Here is a 22,323-nt window from a genome sequence, read left to right as displayed (position 1 = left end):
GGGAGGTCGGTCCACGCATACCGCAGCTCGATCGGCGCGTTTGGCAGCCGCCGTTCCTTTTCGGTCCTGCTCAAAACGTCCGTCCAGGCCCCAAGCTGCTGTGGCTGCAGTTTCGGTGGCTCAAGCTGCTGTTGATGCAGCCGCGGTGGCTCAAGCTGCTCTCTTCAGGGATCCCTTACTCAACTCTCTTCTCGGTGATCTCTTTGCCGCAACTCTTGTCATGGACCTCCTTACGCAACTCCTGACCACTCTTGCGCGCGCGCTTTTATAACGCCTCCGGCGATCAAGCCGCCGGCCTTCAGGACACGCCCATCGGTGTGCTTACCTCGGCCCTGGTTGGTCGCGCGACCCTCTGGCTCCGCCCTTGATGACGACGGGCGGGCACGCCTTTCTTCCCCAACCTTGCCATCGTGGCCAATGGTGGTTGAAGAAAACCGCCCAAAATGCAGTTGGCCATTGAAATGAAATGAAAGGGGATCTACTCTTATTTCACTTGGTGCAATGGAGTATTTAAATTAATGGGAGACACAGCCTTATCCTAACACACATAATAAGGATATAAGCTACTGAACAAGGGTATTATAGTGTCCTTCAATGTATGCTTTATGGAATTAACTACCGGAACGCCCTTTGACCTTTATACAACAGACTGGAGGCAGGAAGGCGATATTTTACAACAATGTACTACACAATAAAAACACAATAAAAAAACACAATCCTCATATCCGCAACACTGCACCCTCCTCCTCTTAGGCACGTCCCGGGCCTATAACTTTAATTTAGTGTGACACGTAGGTGTAGTTCCCTCTACTTTTAACCTGACCCTGAGTGCGACAGTTTTAAAACAAAATTAAATATGTCCCGCTGCTCCATTGCACCCTACCTAACAGACTCACGCCCACAGCTAACCGAATTGCGGAATGGTCTTCAAACTATACATTGACGGTGGGGAGCATTATTTACAATTGATGCTACTTTTATTTACAAAACGCAACCCAGGGCCTGTGATTGTTCTTTCTGGGGGGGGGGGGGGGGAGAGTCTGCTCTGCATCGACGCACCATGAAAGCACCCAAAACGCACCAATACACCCTCAAGCACCAATCGGTGCCCAGTCATCATAGTTCATGAATAAAAATAAAAACAACAACCCCGAACCCTGCAGGTGGTCTCTTGCTCTTCGGCTCCCTCTGCTGGCTATTACTATGTTCCTGATGTTGTCATCTTCCTTTGCTGGCGGCCTATTTGTAATAAAACTTGCACCCAACGTGTCCATTTGTATTTATTTATGGCCCACAGGGGCCGACTATGTATGGTTCACCTGTGGGGCATCGGTGCCCTGTGGCCAAGGTCCGCCAGCAAGATTTCGGGCCTTCATGGCCGGTTCCAGCAGAGGGGCCATGCCCCAACCCATGGGGTCCATCAGTGGTGCTCGGCCACAGACATGTGGTCCATAATGTGGTGCATCGATGCAGACAGCTGGTTCTGGGAGTTCCGGGCGCACAATGGCGGACTCACGCACGCTCCCCTCGGCGCCCAGTGGCGCTCAGGTCCTCATGTGGGAGACAAAGGGGGGGAGACAGATGAGCGAGGGGTAAGGTCTCAAGGGTACACATCAATGAGGCAATGCAAGGTGAAGTGCATACAGAGAGCGAAGTGAGAAAGCTCGTCCCTACCGTACGTCACCCCCCCTGTCACCTACACTACCCTTGCCCTTACCCCATATGTACAAAATCTACACCTTTGCAAATTCGTCACTACTGTCACGTCTCCCCATATTTCCCTTATACCAAATTCGTCTCCACAATCCCTCTAACCAAAATTTTCCATCACCAAATTCATCATCAATCCTCATAAGGAGGGAGAGATGGAACATCAAGCACAATGTCACACCCACGGCATGATGCGTCTCACAATCCAAACATTTGCCCAATAAAAATAATAAAACATGGCATGGTGTGGAGGTACGTCATCTCACGTGAGTGGATGCAGATGGTACGAGGAGACTTCAATCCTAACTATCCTCTAAATGACTTTAACACTCTTTACACTACCCGGGGTCTTTCCCTGCCAATCCATTGGCCAACTTACACAATGGGTTCTAAAAACCAATTCCCATTGACCAAACTGTGGTGCTTCTCAATTTTGGGTCTCACTCCCCCGATTCATCTCCCTGTGCCCTTGCACAATTTCAGGACTGGGGCGTGTAGCTCTCCCAGCAGGTCTACCCACCTGCACACCTCCACCACTGCAGTTGCCACCCGAGCTTACCGAGCTCCTCACCCTAACCTATCTAACTGGGGAAGACCCCTTCTGGCTCTGTCACCCCTCGGTGCCCTCTGGCACTGGGCTACCCGGGTCCGTCCTCCGGATCCTTGGGCCCCATCCACAACAACTCTACCGGCTCCCAGAGCCCACCTGCGGCCTCACCTGGCCGACATCCTCACAGTGGTGGAGTGCCCAAACCAACTACACACACTAACAGGCTACACGCCCAGCCATTTCCACAACACTAATGCACCCATCCAAATACCATTCTTTCACCCGCACCAGAGATGCCAATATCCAACCACAATTTACCTATACCCTCTACCTAACACTTACACTACCCTCCCCGGGTATTTGTGATGGGGGTCCATCCTTCCCCCATTCACACCTTCGCACCATCCACTCCACTCCATAGTTTCCACCATACTCACTCCACGACCATCCATTCCACTACTCCATATATTCCATAATCCATATATTCCACACTCCATGTATTTCACACAACCATTCTCCATACACCTGTCATTGCACACCTGTGCAATCACACCTGGTGCCACCTGCACCCTCCTTCCTTCCTGGACCATTTGGTCAGCACAATACACAATCACCTTCTCTCACTCGTACACTGCTCCACACACCTGTTCAGTTGCACACCTGTGCAATCACACCTGTTCCTCACACACTTTTCACAATACACTTCTGAATACACCTCCAACACTCACACGGCATCATCTAAACTACCTGTTGCACTTCACCAACGGCTAACTTAGTGCTCCCCGTCTTCCCTTTAAACTAAGCACATACCACGTCATTATCATCCACACTAACCTACCTGCGTCCCCACTACAGGTATCATTGTCACTACCTAATCTTACCGTCACCTAAGGTCATCTTCTCTAGATCCCTATCATTATATCCTAACCCTCCCGGGCTAGTTTTCACTGCCATAAACCCCATAAATCTAGTGCTCCTTTGCCCCCTCTGTGAGAGATGGCAGAGTTGCCATCCCACCACATCGGGTATCTTACACTACCAATTTTGCTCGTCCAAATTCAACAAATCAAAAATTTTCTATCCCAAAATTTCGAATCCAAAAACACTATCAGTATCATCATCATCATCACAGTCCACTATATCCTAGCCTTGGTGCGTCATGACATCATTAAACTCGGCTTCGCAAAGCCGAGCAATGAATTCGGGTGGCTTGGTCGCCTGCAGGTTGAATCCGTCCGGCTTTCGGTTCAAGGGAGGTGGTTTGGTCGGGCCGAGATTCCACGCACCATCTCGGCGCGGTACCTTGCGGTCCCGACCCCGATGGCTCAATCTCCCCCGGTCGGAACCCCGTCCCCATGAGGGGGCACCGTTCGCTTCCTCCCACTCGCCCTTGAACCGGACCGGTCGCCTTGCCCGACAAGGCCCGGACTCGACCGTGCAGGGCGGGGCCAAGCCCGAATCGGCAACGACGCTTCGAAGAGAAGCGACGCAGCATCGATCCGCGCCGGGCCTTGCATCCAACAAAGCGCACCGCGCCCCGAGTGCTCGCATCGGCTATCCGTCGCCCTAAACGCTAACCCGTCCAATGTCGATGCTTTACTCGCATGCCCACACGCACACGCGACCCGTTTCACACTCACAAAACCTGGTGTTCCAACGCCTTCCGTCCATTCCACCAACGCACTCCCTGTTACACACCACACCTCTCGCGCACATTCGCTGTTCGCACACTCCCTTAACACACCTCGCGCACCGTCTTGCGCACTCTCCCTCGGTACGTACTCCGTACCACTAACCATGGGCGTGCATGCTTCCGTTACATCCTTTGTAACACTCCCCACTACGCGCTTCCATGTGCTCCCTCGCACACGCGCTACGACCGACTCACTCTCGACAGCACACTCACTCCTTGGCGCGCACTTTTTCCTCACACACACCAGAGTCGGACATTCTCGCACACCTCCTCCTTCGCACACCGTACCTGTCGCACACTTCACCAACGGCCTCTCACGAACACCCGGATCCAATTCAACCCCCAAGCCGACTGAAGCTCCCCTCACATCATATACATTTCCACGTATATCGCCACTCACCTCGGCACCTCGTCTCTGCACCTCCTTCGCCACCTGCAAACTCTTTATTTGGTTAGTGAGCACAACATCACGATTTGAGCACCGACCTTGCACATATTCCATTTCTCCCTGCAATTCCCGGGCTACCTCCGTCGTCTCTTCAATTTTAATTGTATCCACTACTACTTTGTCTTTGTTCCCCTCGACGACCGCTGGCTTTAATAAAACACCCTCTTCTACCTCAGCGGTCGCCGGCTGCTCCATACCCCGTGTCGCGATTTCTACCCCCGTCATTTTACCCACGCTTTCCTCCACTTCGCTCAACCAGCGCTTCTTGACCCGCGTTACCTCGTCGTGCACCCCTGGGACCCTTTCGCCCAACCTGCGGTCTCTGTCCCTCTGCTCCATTTCCTCCCTATCGGCCCTCATTCCGTTCGTTATTGCTTCAATTTGGTTTCCCAATCGCTCACTGTTAGCCCTCCTTTCGTTCATTATTTCTCCCATTTTGGCTTGTAGCCTCTCCCCCATTCTGTTTTCCCTTTTTTCCATTTCCCTGCCTCTTTTTTCATTGTCGCTCTTCGACTCTGCCATGTATTCGCTGAACCGTGCCATGAACTGCTGCATGTCAAACGGCTGCATGTTAAAGCCCGCTGATACAGCGGGCTCGGCTACCGCGCGCTCGTGCGAGGTGCCTTTTTGCGCGCCTGAAACCTCGTGCGCGAGGACGCCATTTTGCGCGCCTGAAACCTCCTCAACCAAATTGCCAATGTTCTCCTCCTCTCTTTCATCCACATACATTTCCCCGAGGTCCTGGGTCGATTCTACCCTGTCTATCTCTCCCACCGGCATCCCGTCGCCTTGACCAGCCATGGCACGATTTCAAAATTCGGGTTTTGTAAAACAAACCAAATTTCAGTCGCTCGTCATTTTGAGCGCGTTAAGCGCGCTTTGGGTCCGTTCCCGCTCCCGACACCAATTGTTACCGCCCATTGTACAATTGGTGTTCCAAAATTTGGGCTAAATAAATTTAGTCCCAGGTCCGAATCCAACACTCCTGACACCAATTGTTACGGCCCGCGGATAAGATGTTATGTTTGCCGAGCGGATGGCCCCGCGGTCGTACAGTTACCCCGACTAACCCGATTCCCGAACGTTGGCCGGATCGCGCCACAGATATTCAATAGGGAAAAGACTAAGGCGACACGGATGTGAAGAAGAAGCAGACAAAAAGGTTGGAAATACGAATCTAATTTATTTACTATGTACAGGCTCAAAATAACCAAGGAAAAAGGAAAGATAAGAAAATAATTTACAGAAGATTTTAGACACAGTGCAACCTAGCTTATACAAACTTAATTAAATACCCAGGACAGAACAAACGAAGACGACTCACACGGGGAATGATTATAGGAATGGCGGAGGTGGATGGCTTGGAGGGGGGAGGCCGGTCCACGGATACCGCAGCTCGATCGGCGCGTTTGGCAGCCGCCGTTCCTTTTCGGTCCTGCTCAAAACGTCCGTCCAGGCCCCAAGCTGCTGTGGCTGCAGTTTCGGTGGCTCAAGCTGCTGTTGATGCAGCCGCGGTGGCTTAAGCTGCTCTCTTCAGGGATCCCTTACTCAACTCTCTTCTCGGTGATCTCTTTGCCGCAACTCTTGTCATGGACCTCCTTACGCAACTCCTGACCACTCTTGCGCGCGCGCTTTTATAACGCCTCCGGCGATCAAGCCGCCGGCCTTCAGGACACGCCCATCGGTGTGCTCACCTCGGCCCTGGTTGGTCGCGCGACCCTCTGGCTCCGCCCTTGATGACGACGGGTGGGCACGCCTTTCTTCCCCAACCTTGCCTCGTGGCCAATGGTGGTTGAAGAAAACCGCCCAAAATGCAGTTGGCCATTGAAATGAAATGAAAGGGGATCTACTCTTATTTCACTTGGTGCAATGGAGTATTTAAATTAATGGGAGACACAGCCTTACCCTAACACACATAATAAGGATATAAGCTACTGAACAAGGGTATTATAGTGTCCTTCAATGTATGCTTTATGGAATTAACTACCGGAACGCCCTTTGACCTTTATACAACAGACTGGAGGCAGGAAGGCGATATTTTACAACAATTTACTGTACAATAAAAACACAATAAAAAAACACAATCCTCATATCCGCAACAATATACTGAAGTAGCACCTACTATTGTCAGTCATTTATCTGAAATGTGCTCCATGTGAGCCTTATATCAATGGGTTAGAAGGACAAATCAACATTCCAATATGGGGATCCATGCAACCTGAGTCATATACTAAGACTGTTGTCGACTAATATGTTACTGTTGGACTGCAACATTAAAGCTCAAGGTCCCGCTTCTTATTCTTCAAGCATGGAAACACGGTCTTTAAAAAAAAGACTTCCTTGTGATTAAACAAACACATTTTTTGTTGTAAGTAAATGGGTTATTACTTATTAGAGTTCAACCAAGCAAATCAATTATTAGCTTTCCAACGGTACCATTGTATCATTCTACAACAGCAGGAACCCCTCAGAATGAAGCATGTCACACATGGACCGACATGTCTCCTTTTAGTAATAGATGATAAATATGTGATTTTAAATTGCTCCATCTCATCCTGTTCTTGTAGTCTGGTTCCATATGTCCTGATTTTAAGGTTTGTTCTGGTTTTGTGAAGATTTGTAACCATTTACATTTTTCAAAAGTTTGAGAGGTTCTGAATTTGAAAACCAATGTTTCCATTTGATTTGAAATTTATTTTCTCAAATCAAATTGGAAATTTAAAAAAAATTCAAATCAAATGGAAACATTGATTTTCGGAGTCAGGGTCTCTTAAGCTTTTCAAAAATGTAAATGGTTACAAATATCCCCAAAATCGGAATTAAATTACAGATGTAACCTGACTATTATGTTGTTTATCCATTGAGTTGCAATTTAATGATATTTGTATATACCTCACCTTTACTGACCTCCAGTGATTCATCCATACCTTGATCACTCTTCTTCATTCTCATTCCTGATTTTACTTCTCAAGTCGTATTATAGTCACGAAGGCTGGTGTTAGGCAGCAGTTTCATGCAACCATCGCTGTTACAAGTGACCACCTAATTGCTTAAATTGTCATATTATATTTCCTGGTTGTCCATTTGCAGGCAAAAAGTTATGTGAGTATGCAATATATTTTATATTTTGCTTTTTCATTAAATGATGTTCTCTGTCCCATTTCACCTCCTTTGCGTATTACGGATAACTTTTGGGAAAGCGACAAATTTAGCAATTTCTGCAAAGGCTCCCCAAATCCTTTATTTTCCTTTATACAATTATTCGTTCACAATCATCACCATTGCTCAAAAGTCTTCAAAACGTTTCTAACCAGTGAAGAGTTGACCGACATTACAATTGACACCCTGCGGCCATTATGCTCTCATGATGATGAATGATTTAATTTTTAACTACTAATATGCTTGACTTGCATCGTTCACCATACAGTGCCTTCAGAAGGTATTCACACCCCTTAACTTTTTCACATTTTGATGTTACAGCCTGAATTTAAAATGGATTAAATTGATATTTTTTTGTCGCTGATCTACACAAAATACCCTCTAATGTCAGTGTTTTTGAGAATATTCTACTAAATAATTTAAAATGAAATACAGAAATATCTTATTTACATAAGTATTCAACCCCCTGAGTCAATACTTCATCGAAGCACCTTTGGCAGCAATTGCAGCTTTGAGTCTTCTTTGGTATGTCTGTATCAGCTTTGCACATCTGCATGTGGGGAGTTTCTCCCTTTGTTCCTTGCAGATTTGCTCAAGCTCTGTCAAGGTGGATGGGGAGTGTCGGTGAACAGCAATCTTCAAGTCTTTCCACAGATTTTATCAATGGGATTCAAATCTGGGCTTTGGCAGGGCCATTCAAGGACTTTCACGTTCTTGTTTTGAAGCCATTCCAGTGTTGCTTAGGCTGTATGCTTGGGAGAATCGTCCTGTTGGAATGTAAATCTTTGCCACAGTCTCAGGTCTTTTGCACTCTGAAGCAGGTTCCCCTCAAGGATTTGCATGTACCGTAAAATTCGGACTATTAGCCGCAACTTTTTCCCTCAACTTCGACCTCTGCGGCTAAAATAACGATGCGGCTTGTTTATGAAATTTTCCGATGTTGCGGGTTTTCCTGATGACGCGTTCAGGCCAAATCAAGTTGTTGTCGTCAGTCTCCAGTCTATGTTTAGATTCACATTAGGTTTCAAAACTGGTTTTGACTCTTCGTGAATTCAAAACTCACTGTAAAAGTGTGCTAGTGATAACTGTTTACGGTTTTTTCCTCCAAATTTACACACGGCCTTTACACACACGAAACATTCAGTTAATGGCCCTGGCGCAGACAACTTCCATCATGCCGAAAACACGACGCAATGCTTACGATGCAGCTTTCAAATTGAAGGCGATCGAACTGGCTATTGAAAAGGGAAACCGAGCTGCTGCCTATGAACTTGGAGTGAATGAATCCATGATCAGACGTTGGAGAAAGCAGAGGGGCGAACTTTCTCACTGCAAAAAGTCAACAGAGGCTTTCAGAGGTAGGAAATGCCGATGGCCCGAACTGGAAGACGAACTTGAAGACTGGGTTAACACACAGAGAGTGGATTGTTGGGGTGTTTCTACTGTTCAGATTAGACTCAAAGCAAGATCGATCGCTGCAGAAAAGAAAATAGAAGAATTTCAGGGCGGGCAGTCATGGTGTTTCAGATTTATGAAACGCAAAGGTCTTTCTGTCAGAGCACGAACGACTCTCTGTCAACAACTCCCTCCTGACTTCGAAGAAATAATCGCAAAGTTTCGGAACTACACGCAGGAGAAAATAGCAGAGAACTTAATTGCTCCACAGGACATAATTAATATGGATGAGGTCCCTCTGACCTTTGACCTACCTCTCAATCGGACTGTAAACAAAAAAGGCGAATCGTCCATCTGTTTAAAAACAACTGGTCACGAGAAAACCAATTTTACTTGCGTCCTGAGCTGCACGGCATACGGAGAAAAACTTCCACCAACGGTCATATTTAAACGCGTTACGTTGCCAAAGGAGAAGTTTCCAAAAGGAATCGTTATTAAAGTGAACAAGAAAGGGTGGATGAATGAAACGCTAATGAAGACGTGGCTCACTGAGTGCTACGGCAAGTGACCGGGAGGGTTCTTCCACCGAAACAAGGCCATGTTGGTTTTGGACAGCATGAGGGCCCACATTACTGATACCGTAAAAGAAGCAATCAGATCGACTAACTCCATCCCAGCAGTGATCCCAGGCGGCACCACCAAATATCTTCAACCTCTTGATATCAGTGTTAATCGTGCTTTCAAAGTAGCACTGCGTGTCGAATGGGAAACATGGATGACCAGTGGCGAAAAATCTTTCACCAAAACTGGACGTATGCGACGAGCAAGCTTCGCGGAGGTCTGTCAATGGATTTTGACAGCGTGGGGAAAAGTAAAACAATCTACGATCGTCAACAGCTTTCGCAAAGCTGAACTCTTGTATGTAGCAGACGACAGAGAAGCCACCAGCTCCAGCCAGCATGACTCGGATTCATCCGACAGTGAAAAAGAGGCCGGGGTCAGCGATGCAGCCATAGCAGAAGAAGCTGTGCTTCTGTTGTTCAACTCCGACACTGAAGACGAAGCTTTCAGTGGCTTCAGTGGAAATGATGATGACGACGAATAAATGTGACTACCGGTATTTTTTGATTGTGTGTATTATTGTGTATCTTTGGTGTAGCTGTATTTTTATTTTTGTGTTGCTTTGTCACTGAATTTGTGATTGAATTTGTGCTTTGCGCACGTCTGACAAGTTTCTGTGGCTGTCGAGTTTCTCACTTTTTGTGGTTTATAAACGGTTGCGGCTTATAAACCAGTGCGGCTTGTGTGTGTTTAAATTCCGGATTTTTTTTAAAATTTAGGGGATGCGGCTTATATAATGATGCGCTCAATGGTCCGAAATTTACGGTATTTATTTAGCTCCATTCATTGTTCCCTTTGTCCTTACAAGTCTTCCAATCCCTGCCGCTGAAAAATATCACCATAATATTATGCTGCCATGCTTCACGGTAGGGATGGTGTTAGATGGGTGATGAGCTGTGCTCGGTTTCCACCATACGTAGTGCTTTGCATTTAGGCCAAAGAGTTCAATTTTCATCTCATTAGACCACATAATCTTTTGCCTCATGCTCTGACCCTTTCACGTGCCTTTTTGCAAACTCGAGGCATGCTGTCATGTGCCTTTTTCTCAGGAGGGGCTTCCATCTGGGCACTCTCCCATAAAGCCTAGATTTGTGAAGTGTGAAGTGCTTCTGAGACTGTTGTCTTCTCAGAAGGTTCTCCCTTCTCATCCAGAGTAACCCTAACCCTAATGGCTGTAGTTCTGTCAGAGTGATCATTGGCTTCTTTGTCACCTCCCTGACCAAGGACCTCTTGCCCGGCCGGTACTCAGTTTGGTTGGACGGCCAATGGTTCCATATTCTTTCCCTTTCCTAATGATGGAACTCACTACGCTCTTGGAAACTTTCAACACTCTAACAATTGTTTTATACCCTTCTTCAGATCTATGCCTCCTCAATTCTATCTGCGAGTTCTATGGACAGTTCCTTCCACTTCATGGAAGAGTTTTTTGCTCTGACATGCACTGTCAACTGTGGGACCTTATAGAGAAAGGTGTGTTTCTTTCTAAATCATGTTCAATCAACTGAATTGGCCACAAATGGACTCCAATCAAGTTGTAGAGAAGTCTCAAGGATGATCAAATAAAATTGGATGCACTTGAGCTCAATTTAGAGTGTCATAGCAAAGGCATTGAATACTTGTTGACTCGAGACATTTTCAGCTTTTCATTTTTAATGAATTTGTAAAAAAAAAAAAATCTAAAAAAAATCCACGTTTATATTATGGGGTATTATGTGTAGATCAGTGACAAAAAAAATCTCGATTCAATCAATTATTTTACATTCAGGCTGTAACCCACCAAAATGTGAAAACGTCCAGTGGTGTGAATACTTTCTGGAGGCACTGTGGCTTGATATTGATATCAGTGCCAGCTAAAGTACACCTCTTGCTGTTGGGTTTGTGATACCCTGATAAAGGATAGACGGTGCATTGTTGCCACAGAATGTCTGTCTGGTGCTCACTGTCAATGAACCACATTATTTGTTTGCTTCTGACAGGTATCAGTGCCAAGCGGGATGGTGGCCTTGATGAGTGCCATTCGTGATGGCAGAGATCCTGATCCTTGTGATGCTCAGCGGACTGTATTCAAATTTAAGCAGCCGGTAAGATCATGTACTTGTCATTCCGCACTCATTCTTTTATTCCTTTCCATCTCCGTTGGTTTTCTTTGTTTTTGTTTTTTAGCCATCGTTTTTGTTTTGTTTTATTTTATTTTTGTTTGTCTTCTTCTCATGCCAATCATAAAGGAAGAACTATATCATTTTATTTATTTTTTTCTTTTCCTGGTTAGCCATAGCATTTTTTTTTTCTTGTTTGGGTTATGAGATTCTTAGCTGCCCTCTTTCTCATGCCTTAAAATGCTTTTTTAATTTAATTTAATATTATGTGTAATAAAATTTCAGCATTTGTTTTCGATCTAACTCATTTCTACAACTTCGGTGCACATTGGGGAATTGATGATGGATTGGAATTGGGTGGGTGGATAGCACATGGAGTTGACACTCTCCCAAATGAATTTTTGTACACAGTTTTTACTTTTCCCTATATTGAATGCCATTTTACTCCACAATCTTGATGCCTTCTGGCCAGATTTGCAACATGCCTGTGTTTGAAATAGATAGACACGGGCATCAGTAACCAAATATACAAACCTGCCAAGCGTGGATCACATTTGCAAAAGATTCAGAGTGGCTGCTGATTGTGTTTGCCAACCGCCTGCGTTTGTCTTCGCCAGTCGCCCAAGGGTCGACCGTTTGTTACATTAGAAAGGATCATTCGTATCAGCAAGGTGTCTCATCTGATCAGTTCCCCGGCGATTTAAAAAAAAAAAAAAAACCCTTTAATTCCGAACTGTTCTTGGGCTATGCCAGCTATTATGCCTTGTTTTCTACATTTTGCAAACGTACTACATTCAGATTAACAAATTTGGTTAAAATATGCACCGTTTTATGTATGGAAATTAATTGTATGCTCATCAATGCAAAGGACAGGCATTTTCCACACAAAACAGCACACTTTCTTTCCATTATTAAATAATATTTTCACCCTTCTTTGCAAACTTAATTTTGCTCATTTTACTTTTTCCAAGCATATTTTAATCTCTCCTCCTGGAAATGAGGAGATAATTATGGATCCATAAAAAAAGATGTTACGTAGTTTACTCGCAGGAACATCTTTTTTTGTATACAAAGTAGAGGATCGTGTAAGAGCAACACAAAGACACGAGAGAGAGAGAGAGAGAGAGAGAGAGAGAGAGAGAGAGAGAGAGAGAGAGAGAGAGAGAGAGAGAGAGAGAGAGAGAGAGAGAAAGAAAGAGAAAAAGAAAAGAGAAAATACATCAACAGGAGAGAACAGGGATAGTGGTATAATCTGTGGAAGGGGGAGGGCTGGGGAGAAGGGAGGGGGTACACAGTATAAAGCAAATGAACACTTCTAGGAATTTCAGGAAAGAAGTTGGGGATTAAAAGAGGTGGATTTGGGGTGTATCAATGGGGGTAGAGAAGATCACGGTTTTGGATGGGGGAATATAAGAGATGGTGGTGATTTCCAGGAAAAAACACAATTTTAATAACCTCCACTACCGAAGGTGAAAGGAGGAAATTGTGTTTTCACCCCTGTCTATCTGTTTGTGAACAGGATATCTCAAAAAGTTGGGGATGGATTCAGACGAAACTTGGTGGACAGGTTGGGCATTTGACAAGGAAGAATTGATTCAATTTTGGTGAAGATTCGAATCCAGATCCGGATCAGATAATTTTTTTGTGGTTCTTTACGATTGATTGATCAGACTAAAACCAATATATACCATGATATCTCAGTTATTTACAGATTTAGACGAAACTTGGTGGACAGGTTGTGCATGTGACATGGACGAATCGATTCGATTTTGGTGAACATCCAAATACAGGTCCAGATATTTGAGAATTTTTGTATTTTAAAGTTATTATTCACCATTGAGATATAGAGCCAAAAACGATATACAACATGATATTTCAAAAAATTGTGGACGACTTGTGACAAAAGTAGGTAGATGACTTGGTTAGGCGACAAGAACAACCCGATTAGATTTTGGTTCAGGTCCGAATCCAGATCTGGCCTATCGGTGGATACAAAACGTAAACTGTTCAGCCTGGCGGAGGTTTGCTCTCTACCGAGTGCCGTTCTAGTTTGCATACGTTTTAAAGTGTACATATAGGATTTAAAAAAAATAGATTAGAGACATATAACAGATTAGAGATTCGATTACATATGGATAAGAGAGAGTACGTTGCTTTGGTTTGGACACGTGATGAGGAAAAAGGATGAAGAACCGATCAAGAAAGCATGGAATGTGCCAATTAAAGGGAAAATTTCTAGAGGATGACAGAGATTCAGGTGGATGGAGGTAATGGAAAGAGACTTTAAGAACATGAGATTGAGAGAGGAAGATATGGAAGATGGAGGGGAATGGAGAAAGTGGATCCGAGCGGCTGACTGCTAACTGTTGGGATAAAGGGGTGGAAGAGAAGAATAAGAATATCATATGAATTAGAAAAATAATAATGGGTTCCTCACATTGTGTGCTTTTCAGGATTAGTATATAATTAATTGCCTTTGGTTTAAGGTTTTCATGGTTTGTGTATAATTAATTACATAAGGGAAATATCTTCTTCATTTTGGATCAAACTTAACTGAAAATCTGCTCACATAGTCAGGTTCACTATGTTTTTTCGTTCAAAATCATGGTAGATTAGCAAACCTATACATTTTTTGAAACGTTATTACATGGAAAATCTGAAAATCAATGTTTACATTTGCCAATTCCGACCAATTCCATTCGACCAATTCGACCATTCGACCATTTGACCAATCGCTTTGATTGACCATTCGACCATTCGACCAATTCGATCGATTCGATTCGATTCATCGAATTCGATTTGATCGACCATTCGACCAATTCGATTTGCCAATCAATTTGACTGACCTTTGCTTGTGTGGAACGGACTGTGAAAACGATGCGGACTATATTGTCGGATACGACACACAGGACAGTGATGACGAACTCTAAATGGCATATTCCGTAATCGTGTATGTTTGATGCCATTGACTGCCTGTGTAGATGTGAAGTTATACTGACCATGTGTATATATGATTTTGCTGACTGCCTGTGTATGTTTTGTGATATGAATTATTGTGACACATTTTGATGTTATTAACTGCCTGTACAAAATGATAACATGTATTTGATTATGCAACTTATCGTGAATATAAAGACAGTATTTTGCAATTCAAAACCTTTGATTCGTGTCTTACTTGCACTAATTTGATATTTACTAATTAATACTAATTACCCCATAGCACTAATTTGATACTTTCATTGGATTCCTTGTCCCTGAAAATATAGGTTTAGTATATTTTAAAAAGTTTTTAGGGTAATTAGAGGCAGAAATAGAACAAAATATGTATTTTACAGTGGCCATTTTGAAAATCCAAAATGGCCGCCATACAGGTATCTCTCCAAATGTAAACATTGGTTTTTAGTTTCCTTATACTATAACCTTTCCAAAAATGTATAGGTTTGCTAATCTACCATGATTTTGAATGAAATATAATTTATTGACATAATGAACCTGACTAACAGCTTCCTTCTTACGTTTGAGTCCATCTTGTAAAATGCTTTGCTATTTACTTTTATAATTATGTTTGCAACTACAGTTTAACAAAGGTAAGATAATATATTTAAATAAGATAGCATGATTGCTTCAAATTTACATGCACTCGTGGTTGCTGGTATTTGCACCTTCATTTATCAAGTGTTAAAAAAAAATATTTTTTTTTTTTTTTGCGCACTCAACACACTTGCCAAATGTTTGTTTATAAGATTGAGCATCCTTGGGAATTTAACCCACACCAGACAGGGGAGAAAAGAAACCAGTCTTTAACCGCTCGACCAAACCGGCAGTTTCTTCATCGACTGTATCTTAAAATTGTAAATGGATGAAGAAGATAAATTATCTTGGCCTTTGGTTCAGGAAAGTCTCCACCCAAGATGGGCCAATAGTCATTTGCAACAACTGCAGTAGAAAGTCCAATGATTCTTCCTGCCACAACACTATATTGGCTACTTGCCAGGCTGCTTCGGCGGACTCTCACCAATTCAAATAGATGTGTTTTGAAGACTATTACAATTAGAATTGATAATTAGAATTTATTGAAAGTGGAGGCCATGACGATTTATGTTTAAGCCAGCCAACCAGCCAGTGTTTGCAGTGAAAGGCTCTGCTTTCTTATCGTTGCATCTTCCTGCACGGCATTTGGAAATATCGAGGATTTCCGGAGCAGCGTCCTGGAGATCTCTATCTCCTTTTTGCACAAGCACTGGAACCAAATGGTCAAGATGTCCTCCATTTGCTCTAACTTTCCAATGCACATACAGTGAGTGCTTCTGTTTCACATTTGCTGTACCATGCACTTCCAATGTCTTGATGTCACACTTCTTCCGGTCACAAAGCCACTGCAGCATCAATTTACGGATCCAAGCAGAGTTTTACTGGTCGGTTTGCCATTGTCTCCCCAGTAGTAGTCATGGCAGGAATTTGTAATTTGTTTAAGATGCCGCTAATGGCTCACCTCCTCTTCAAGAAGGACATCGCGAGATGTTTAACGTCCAACAACTAATGCTAGCAGATGGGACACCCAGTTTAACATTCATCCGAGAGGGACACGCATTGATGAATCACCCTGCATGTGAAACACCAGGGTGGCAGTTTATAGCTGGGTCGAGATTCAAACCCAGGCTAGACAGCTTCGAGGCGTGTGTGGAGCCATCACGCCAACCCATACATGTTGATAGAGGCAGCCAATTGTGTGGTATTTCAATGTTCCATGCAGTGTTAGCACATTGTATTTCATACACTTCAAGCATTTGTGCATATAATATGTATGCTTTGTGGTTTTCGCTGGGGATGTTGAAAAAAAAATAAAAAATACAAGAGCAGCTGAAATTATGGTAAAGGGAAATTGATATGGTTGAGTTACGAGGAATAGGGAAAGAAAGTTGGGACGAGGTAGGAGTTTGCATTTGTGTTGCGGACATTAAAATTCCATGGTTTATGTCAAAATGTGTTTGTGGGGGAGGAGGGGGGGAAAACGATGGAATTTTTTTTCCTTAAAACTCTTCTCCCCTTAAATCTCTCCCACTAAAGTCTGAGTGATAAGGTGCTATTGAAAGTGTTGATTCCTGATATTTATTGTGGCGTACCAATATGTTTCAGGTCGTGATCCCCAGCTGCCTCTTGGCACTTGCTGTTGGAGCACTAGAGAGCAGGTGAATATTGTCCTCACATCTGCCACTTGCAAAAAGCCAAGTAGCTTTTTTACATAAAGACTGGCGTGGATCGGTTTGCCTCACCACACGTCGCCGCAGAGACACGGGCTTGTTTTAACCGAGGATACTCACCTAACTGAATTTGAGTTTCTGTGTTGTCATGATTTACACTAATCATAATGTGCTCTCTGTGCTCTGTCCCCCAAATATTCCTACAGGTCGCACAAGATCTGCCAGCAACCCTCTGATGGTTAAACTGCCGAAATCTCGGCTCTCTGCTCACCTTCACTCTTTCATTCCTCTTTTCTCCCGCCTGTGGAACAAACTCCCACACTCCCTTCAATCCCTCTCCTCCCTCCAGGTCTTTAAAACAGCTGTTCACCACCATCTCTTATCTTCCCCCATCCATAACCTTGATCTTTTCTACCCCCACTAATTCACCCCAGATCCACCTTGTTTGAAATTCCAACTTATTTCCTGGAAATCCTGGCAGTGTCCATATGTTTATACCTCTCCCCCCCCCCCCCCCTTCACATGCCTCCCCCCCAAAGCCCTCTCCCTCCCACAGATCTCTCGATGTCTCCATGTCTCTCGGTCCCTGCTCTCAAATGTTGTGTTTGTGTCCTTCCCCCTCTCTCCCCATCTTGTCTACCGCTCCCGATGTTATTTGTTTTATGTGTCTGTTTGTCTTTCTGTGTGATTAATGTTCGCTCTTTCACGAGCCTCGATCTTGTATACAAAAAACAAAAAAAAAAAAAAAAAAATACAAATATTTCTTTTGTACAAATTTATTTGTAATATTGGTGATATTATTTATTTGTTGTTGATTTGTAATCAAAAAAGGTCCAAGTGGTGTAACGCTCTAAATGGTCAAGGGTCCAAGCTGTCTGAAGGGTGGAAGGGGTCTAAATGGTGTTATGGTCTTAAGGGGTCAAAAGGGACTTAAGGGGTTTAAAGGTTTAAATGTTATAAAAGATTGGAAGGGTGAAGGGATCTATCGGTGTTAAAGTATTGAAAAGGTCTTAAAGGTAGAAGTGGTCTTAAGGGTCTTAGGTGTCTTCAATATATTGTGGTATAATGGGTCTTATGGGTCTTCAGGGACTTTTGGGTCTTTCGGATCTTCGGGGTATTTTGGGTCTTCAGGGTCTTTTAAGGGTCTTCAATGTATTTTTTGGTCTTTTGGGTCTTTGTGGTCTTTTGGGTATTTGAGGTATTTTGGGTATTTGAGGTATTTTGGGTCCTCTGGGTCTTTAAGGGTCTTTGAGGTATTTTTGGGTCTTTGGGGTCTGTTAGGCCTTTTGGGTCCTCTGGGCCCTTCAGGTCTTTTGGGTATTCAGGATCTCTGGGGTATTTTGGGTCTTTATGGTCTTTCGGGGTCTGTTTTTTTTTTTTTTTTTGTATACTGAATCGAGGCTCGTGGAAGAGCTAACATTTATTTCACAAACAAATCAACCAGACAAACAAAATATATAAAAAGAGGGAGCGGAAGACAAGATGGGGAGAGAAGAGAAAGCACACAAACATAACATTTGAGAGCAGGGAGATGTGTGGGAGGGAGAGGGCTTGGGGGGAGGAGGTGTGGGAAGGGGGGGGGGGGGGGGGTTGGAGAAGTATAAAACACAAGGACACCAAGGACTTCCAGGACAGAAGTTGGTATTTCAAAAAAGTAGATTTGGGATGAAATTAGCGGGGGTAGAAAAGATCAAGGTTTTGGATGGGGGAAGACAAGAGATGGTGGTGAACAGCTGTTTTAAAGACCTGGAGGGTGGAGTGGGATTGAAGAGAGTGAGGGAGTTTGTTCCAGAGGCGGGAGAAAAGGGGAATGAAGGAGTGAAGGTGAGCAGAGAGTCTTGATTTTGGCAGTTTAACCATAAGAGGGTTGCTAGCAGATCTTGTGCGACCTGTAGGAATATTTGGGGGACAGAGCCCAGAGAGAGCTGGGGGTGCAAGGCAAATATGCAAATATATGCAAAAAGGCAAATATATGCATTATGTTTGCATATAGTTTGAAAATGATGATGACATAGGTCACGTGTTTTGACATCCATCTTGGATAGAAAAACGAACCTTATCCGATCATCACAAAACTTCACAAATGTGATCTCCTACCCATACATATGCAGAGTGATGGCATCTACCGTTGTGGGACTATGAATGAAATTAATGAATGAATGATCGTTTTAAGGCCATTTTCCCCGCTAGAGCGGGGGTTAGCCTTGCGGGCCCCATGACAATCATGGTTCCCTGTTTGAGGCAATGTTTTTATGGCCGGATGCCCTTCCTGACGCCAACCCTTGGCAAGGCAGTCTTGGCAGTCTTAAGGGTCTTGGGGGACTTAAATTGTCTTCAAATGTCTAAGCCTCAAAGGGATCTCAGCAGTCTGAATGGTCGAAAGGTATATTCCAACAATATGTAATTAATTGACGTACATAATTAATAGACAGGACGCAACCGACATTAAAACAGTACGTAATTAATAGACACATACTCACAGCTTCACAGCTTCATGGCTACCCGGTCGGACGGACAGCTTCCCATACGGACTAGCATAAAGTCAGGCCTCAGGGACCGTATTTTTTGGTTATATGTATACTGTATATGTATATATATATATATTATAATAGGCGAAGGTGATTCTGTCCGTCTGTCCGGGGGTGTGGCTTAGTCGGTTTTCAGAGTAGCTCCACCCATAGCTCCACCCATTCTTGGAGAGGCTTCATGTAAACAAATATCCACCATTTTATTACCTCGAATGGCTTTGAGGCCTGTTTAGTTAGGCCCATGCTGTCTTTCTCTCTCACACAGGTTTATTTCAATTCTAATTCGATATATCATTTCATTTTTAACAGTCGATAACATAGTGTTTGACTCGGTTGAAAAAAAACGGGAAGAGAATCCCAAGAAAGTTTCCGTTTATAGAACGAAATGATTTCTCAAAGGCCTGTGAACTAAAGCTCATTCATTGAGAGTCACCCTCACAATTTTATCTCGAATTCACCATCTGATTTAATTTTTATCGATGCTTTTGGACTCGGTGTCAGAAATAATTGAGAACATTCACGCACACACAGGAAATTGCCGAAATATATTTATAAAAATCGCGAGATGATACACGAAAATACAGCGCCTAAAATAACATTCGGGGAAAATGTCGACATATATTAAAAATTCGCTTTTTCTTTTCCGTTAAGATATATTACTTTTACCTTTTATGAGAGTCGGCACAAAAACGACATATATATCTTCGTTCTTTCTTATTTCATTCAACATTATTATCTGGAAGTAAAATATGTTTCAGGAAATTACCGAGAGATATTTCTTCGTTTTTTTTTTATTAGTTATGTGCGCTTCCACTTTAAATAGGTTTATGTGAAATCTTTAATTTTCACAATGTCATTTACTTGCCATTTGTCATTTGATGATTACGAGACACTTCCTCTTGAAGATCGTGACAATTCATGCGTTGCGTGGAAACTTCCATTTCCAAAATGAATGCGACGGTCGATGAAGAACGCAGACTTGAACAGGATGTAGCAAGAAAACGAATGAGACGGGCGAACGAGTCCGTCGACGAACGTCAATGCAGACTTGAACAGGATGTAGCAAGAACCGCACAGAGACCGCACGAGATGGGAGAACCGCACAGAATGCTGCTGCAACAGCGATGAGGAGGGTTGGAGAGGAGCGAGGGGTTGGAGAGCGAGGTGCTAGGGGTTGGAGAGTGAGGAGCGAGGGGTTGGAGAGTGAGGAGCGAGGGGTTGGAGAGTGAGGAGCGAGGGGTTGGGGAGCGAGGAGCGAGGGGTTGGAGAGCGAGGTGATAGGGGTTGGAGAGCGAAGAGCTAGGGGTTGGAGAGCGAGGAGCTAGGGGTTGGAGAGTGAGGAGCAAGGAGTTGGAGAGTGAGGGCCGATTGGAGCGGGGAGTGAGGGCCGATTGGAGCGGGGAGTGAGGGCCGATTGGAGCGGAGAGTGAGGGGCGATTAGAGCGGAGAGTGAGGGCCGATTGGAGCGGAGAGGAGTGTGAGGAGGTATTGGAGAGGAGTGTGAGGAGGTATTGGAGAGGAGTGTGAGGAGGTATTGGAGAGGAGTGTGAGGAGGTATTGGAGAGGAGTATGAGGAGGTATTGGAGAGGAGTGTGAGAAGGTATTGGAGAGGAGTGTGAGAAGGTATTGGAGAGGAGTGTGAGAAGGTATTGGAGAGGAGTGTGAGAAGGTATTGGAGAGGAGTGTGAGGAGGTATTGGAGAGGAGTGTGAAGAGGTATTGGAGAGGAGTGTGAGGAGGTATTGGAGAGGAGTGTGAGGAGGTATTGGAGAGGAGTGTGAGGAGGTATTGGAGGTGAGGAGGTGTGAGGGGTTGGAGAGGAGTGTGAGCGTTGGAGAGGAATGTGAGGGGTTGGAGAGTAGTGTGAGGGCTTGGAGAAGAGTGTGAGGGGTTGGCGAGGAGTGTGAGGGGTTGGAGAGGAGTGTGAGGGGTTGGAGAGGAGTGCGAGGAGGTATTGGAGAGGAGTGCGAGGAGGTATTGGAGAGGAGTGCGAGGAGGTATTGGAGAGGAGTGTGAGGAGGTATTGGAGAGGAGTGCGAGGAGGTATTGGAGAGGAGTGCGAGGAGGTATTGGAGAGGAGTGCAAGGAGGTATTGGAGAGGAGTGCGAGGAGGTATTGGAGAGGAGTGCGAGGAGGTATTGGAGAGGAATGTGAGGAGGTATTGGAGAGGAGTGTGAGGAGGTATTGGAGAGGAGTGTGAGGGGAGTGGCATTGGAGAGGCGTGAGGATGGAGAGGAGTGAGGGTGGAGAGGAGTGAGGGTGGAGAGGTGTTAAGGGTCACATATTATGTGAAATAAATAAATTGTGTTCATTACACCATTTTAACCATTTTGTAAAATTTAATGTGCAGCATCTAAATCAAGATGTCCAAATGTCACACACGTCCATACCTGTGGGATTCCCACGGGTGACCCCACTAGTATAAATATATTCTCCGTCGGTGATTCTGTCTGTCTGTCCGGGGGTGTTGCTCCACCCGGTCTGGGAGGGGCTACAAACACAAATATCCACCATTTTGTTTACTCGCATCGCTTTGAGGCCTCTTTTGTTAGGCCAGCGGTGTCTTTCTCTCTCACAGTTTTATTTAAACTCTAATTTGATATCTCATTTCATTTTTCACAGTCGCTAACATTGTTTTAGACTCGATTGAAAAAAACGGGAATAAAAATCGATGAAAGTTGCCGTTTATAGAACAAAATGCATTTTCAAAGGCCTGTAACATAAAGGCCATTCATTGAGTCTCCCTCATGGCTTTATCTCGGCTAATTCACCATCACAGTTGCTGGGATGGTTCAAGTCTCAGTTTAAGCTGCAGTTGAGAAAATCGGCGACATGTATTCCAACGGCCGTTTTGAATGTGTCGACTGTTATGTGGGCACGGGGAATGAGAGAGGGGAATGACAGAGGAGAATTACAGAGGAGA

General features: G+C 44.4%; 1 protein-coding gene across 2 annotated transcripts in view; it reads left to right on the top strand.

Moving 5' to 3' along the window:
- The window catches only part of LTA4H (leukotriene A4 hydrolase), a 231,831-nt gene that overhangs the window by 116,378 nt on the left and 93,130 nt on the right, over positions 1-22,323 (top strand). For both annotated transcript variants that reach the window (XR_013624929.1, XM_078786493.1), the window contains exons 6-7: positions 11,553-11,657; positions 16,809-16,861. Coding sequence is in view for 1 of the 2 variants with exons in the window: in XM_078786493.1 (XP_078642619.1) it covers positions 11,553-11,657; positions 16,809-16,861 (158 nt within the window). In the remaining variant the exon portion in view is untranslated. The remainder of the gene's footprint in view (positions 1-11,552; positions 11,658-16,808; positions 16,862-22,323) is intronic.

This window comes from Myxine glutinosa, chromosome 11, assembly GCF_964187855.1.
Source record: "Myxine glutinosa chromosome 11, kmMyxGlut1.1, whole genome shotgun sequence".
Lineage (NCBI taxonomy): Eukaryota > Metazoa > Chordata > Myxini > Myxiniformes > Myxinidae > Myxine > Myxine glutinosa.
This window is presented reverse-complemented; position numbering and strand designations above follow the sequence as displayed.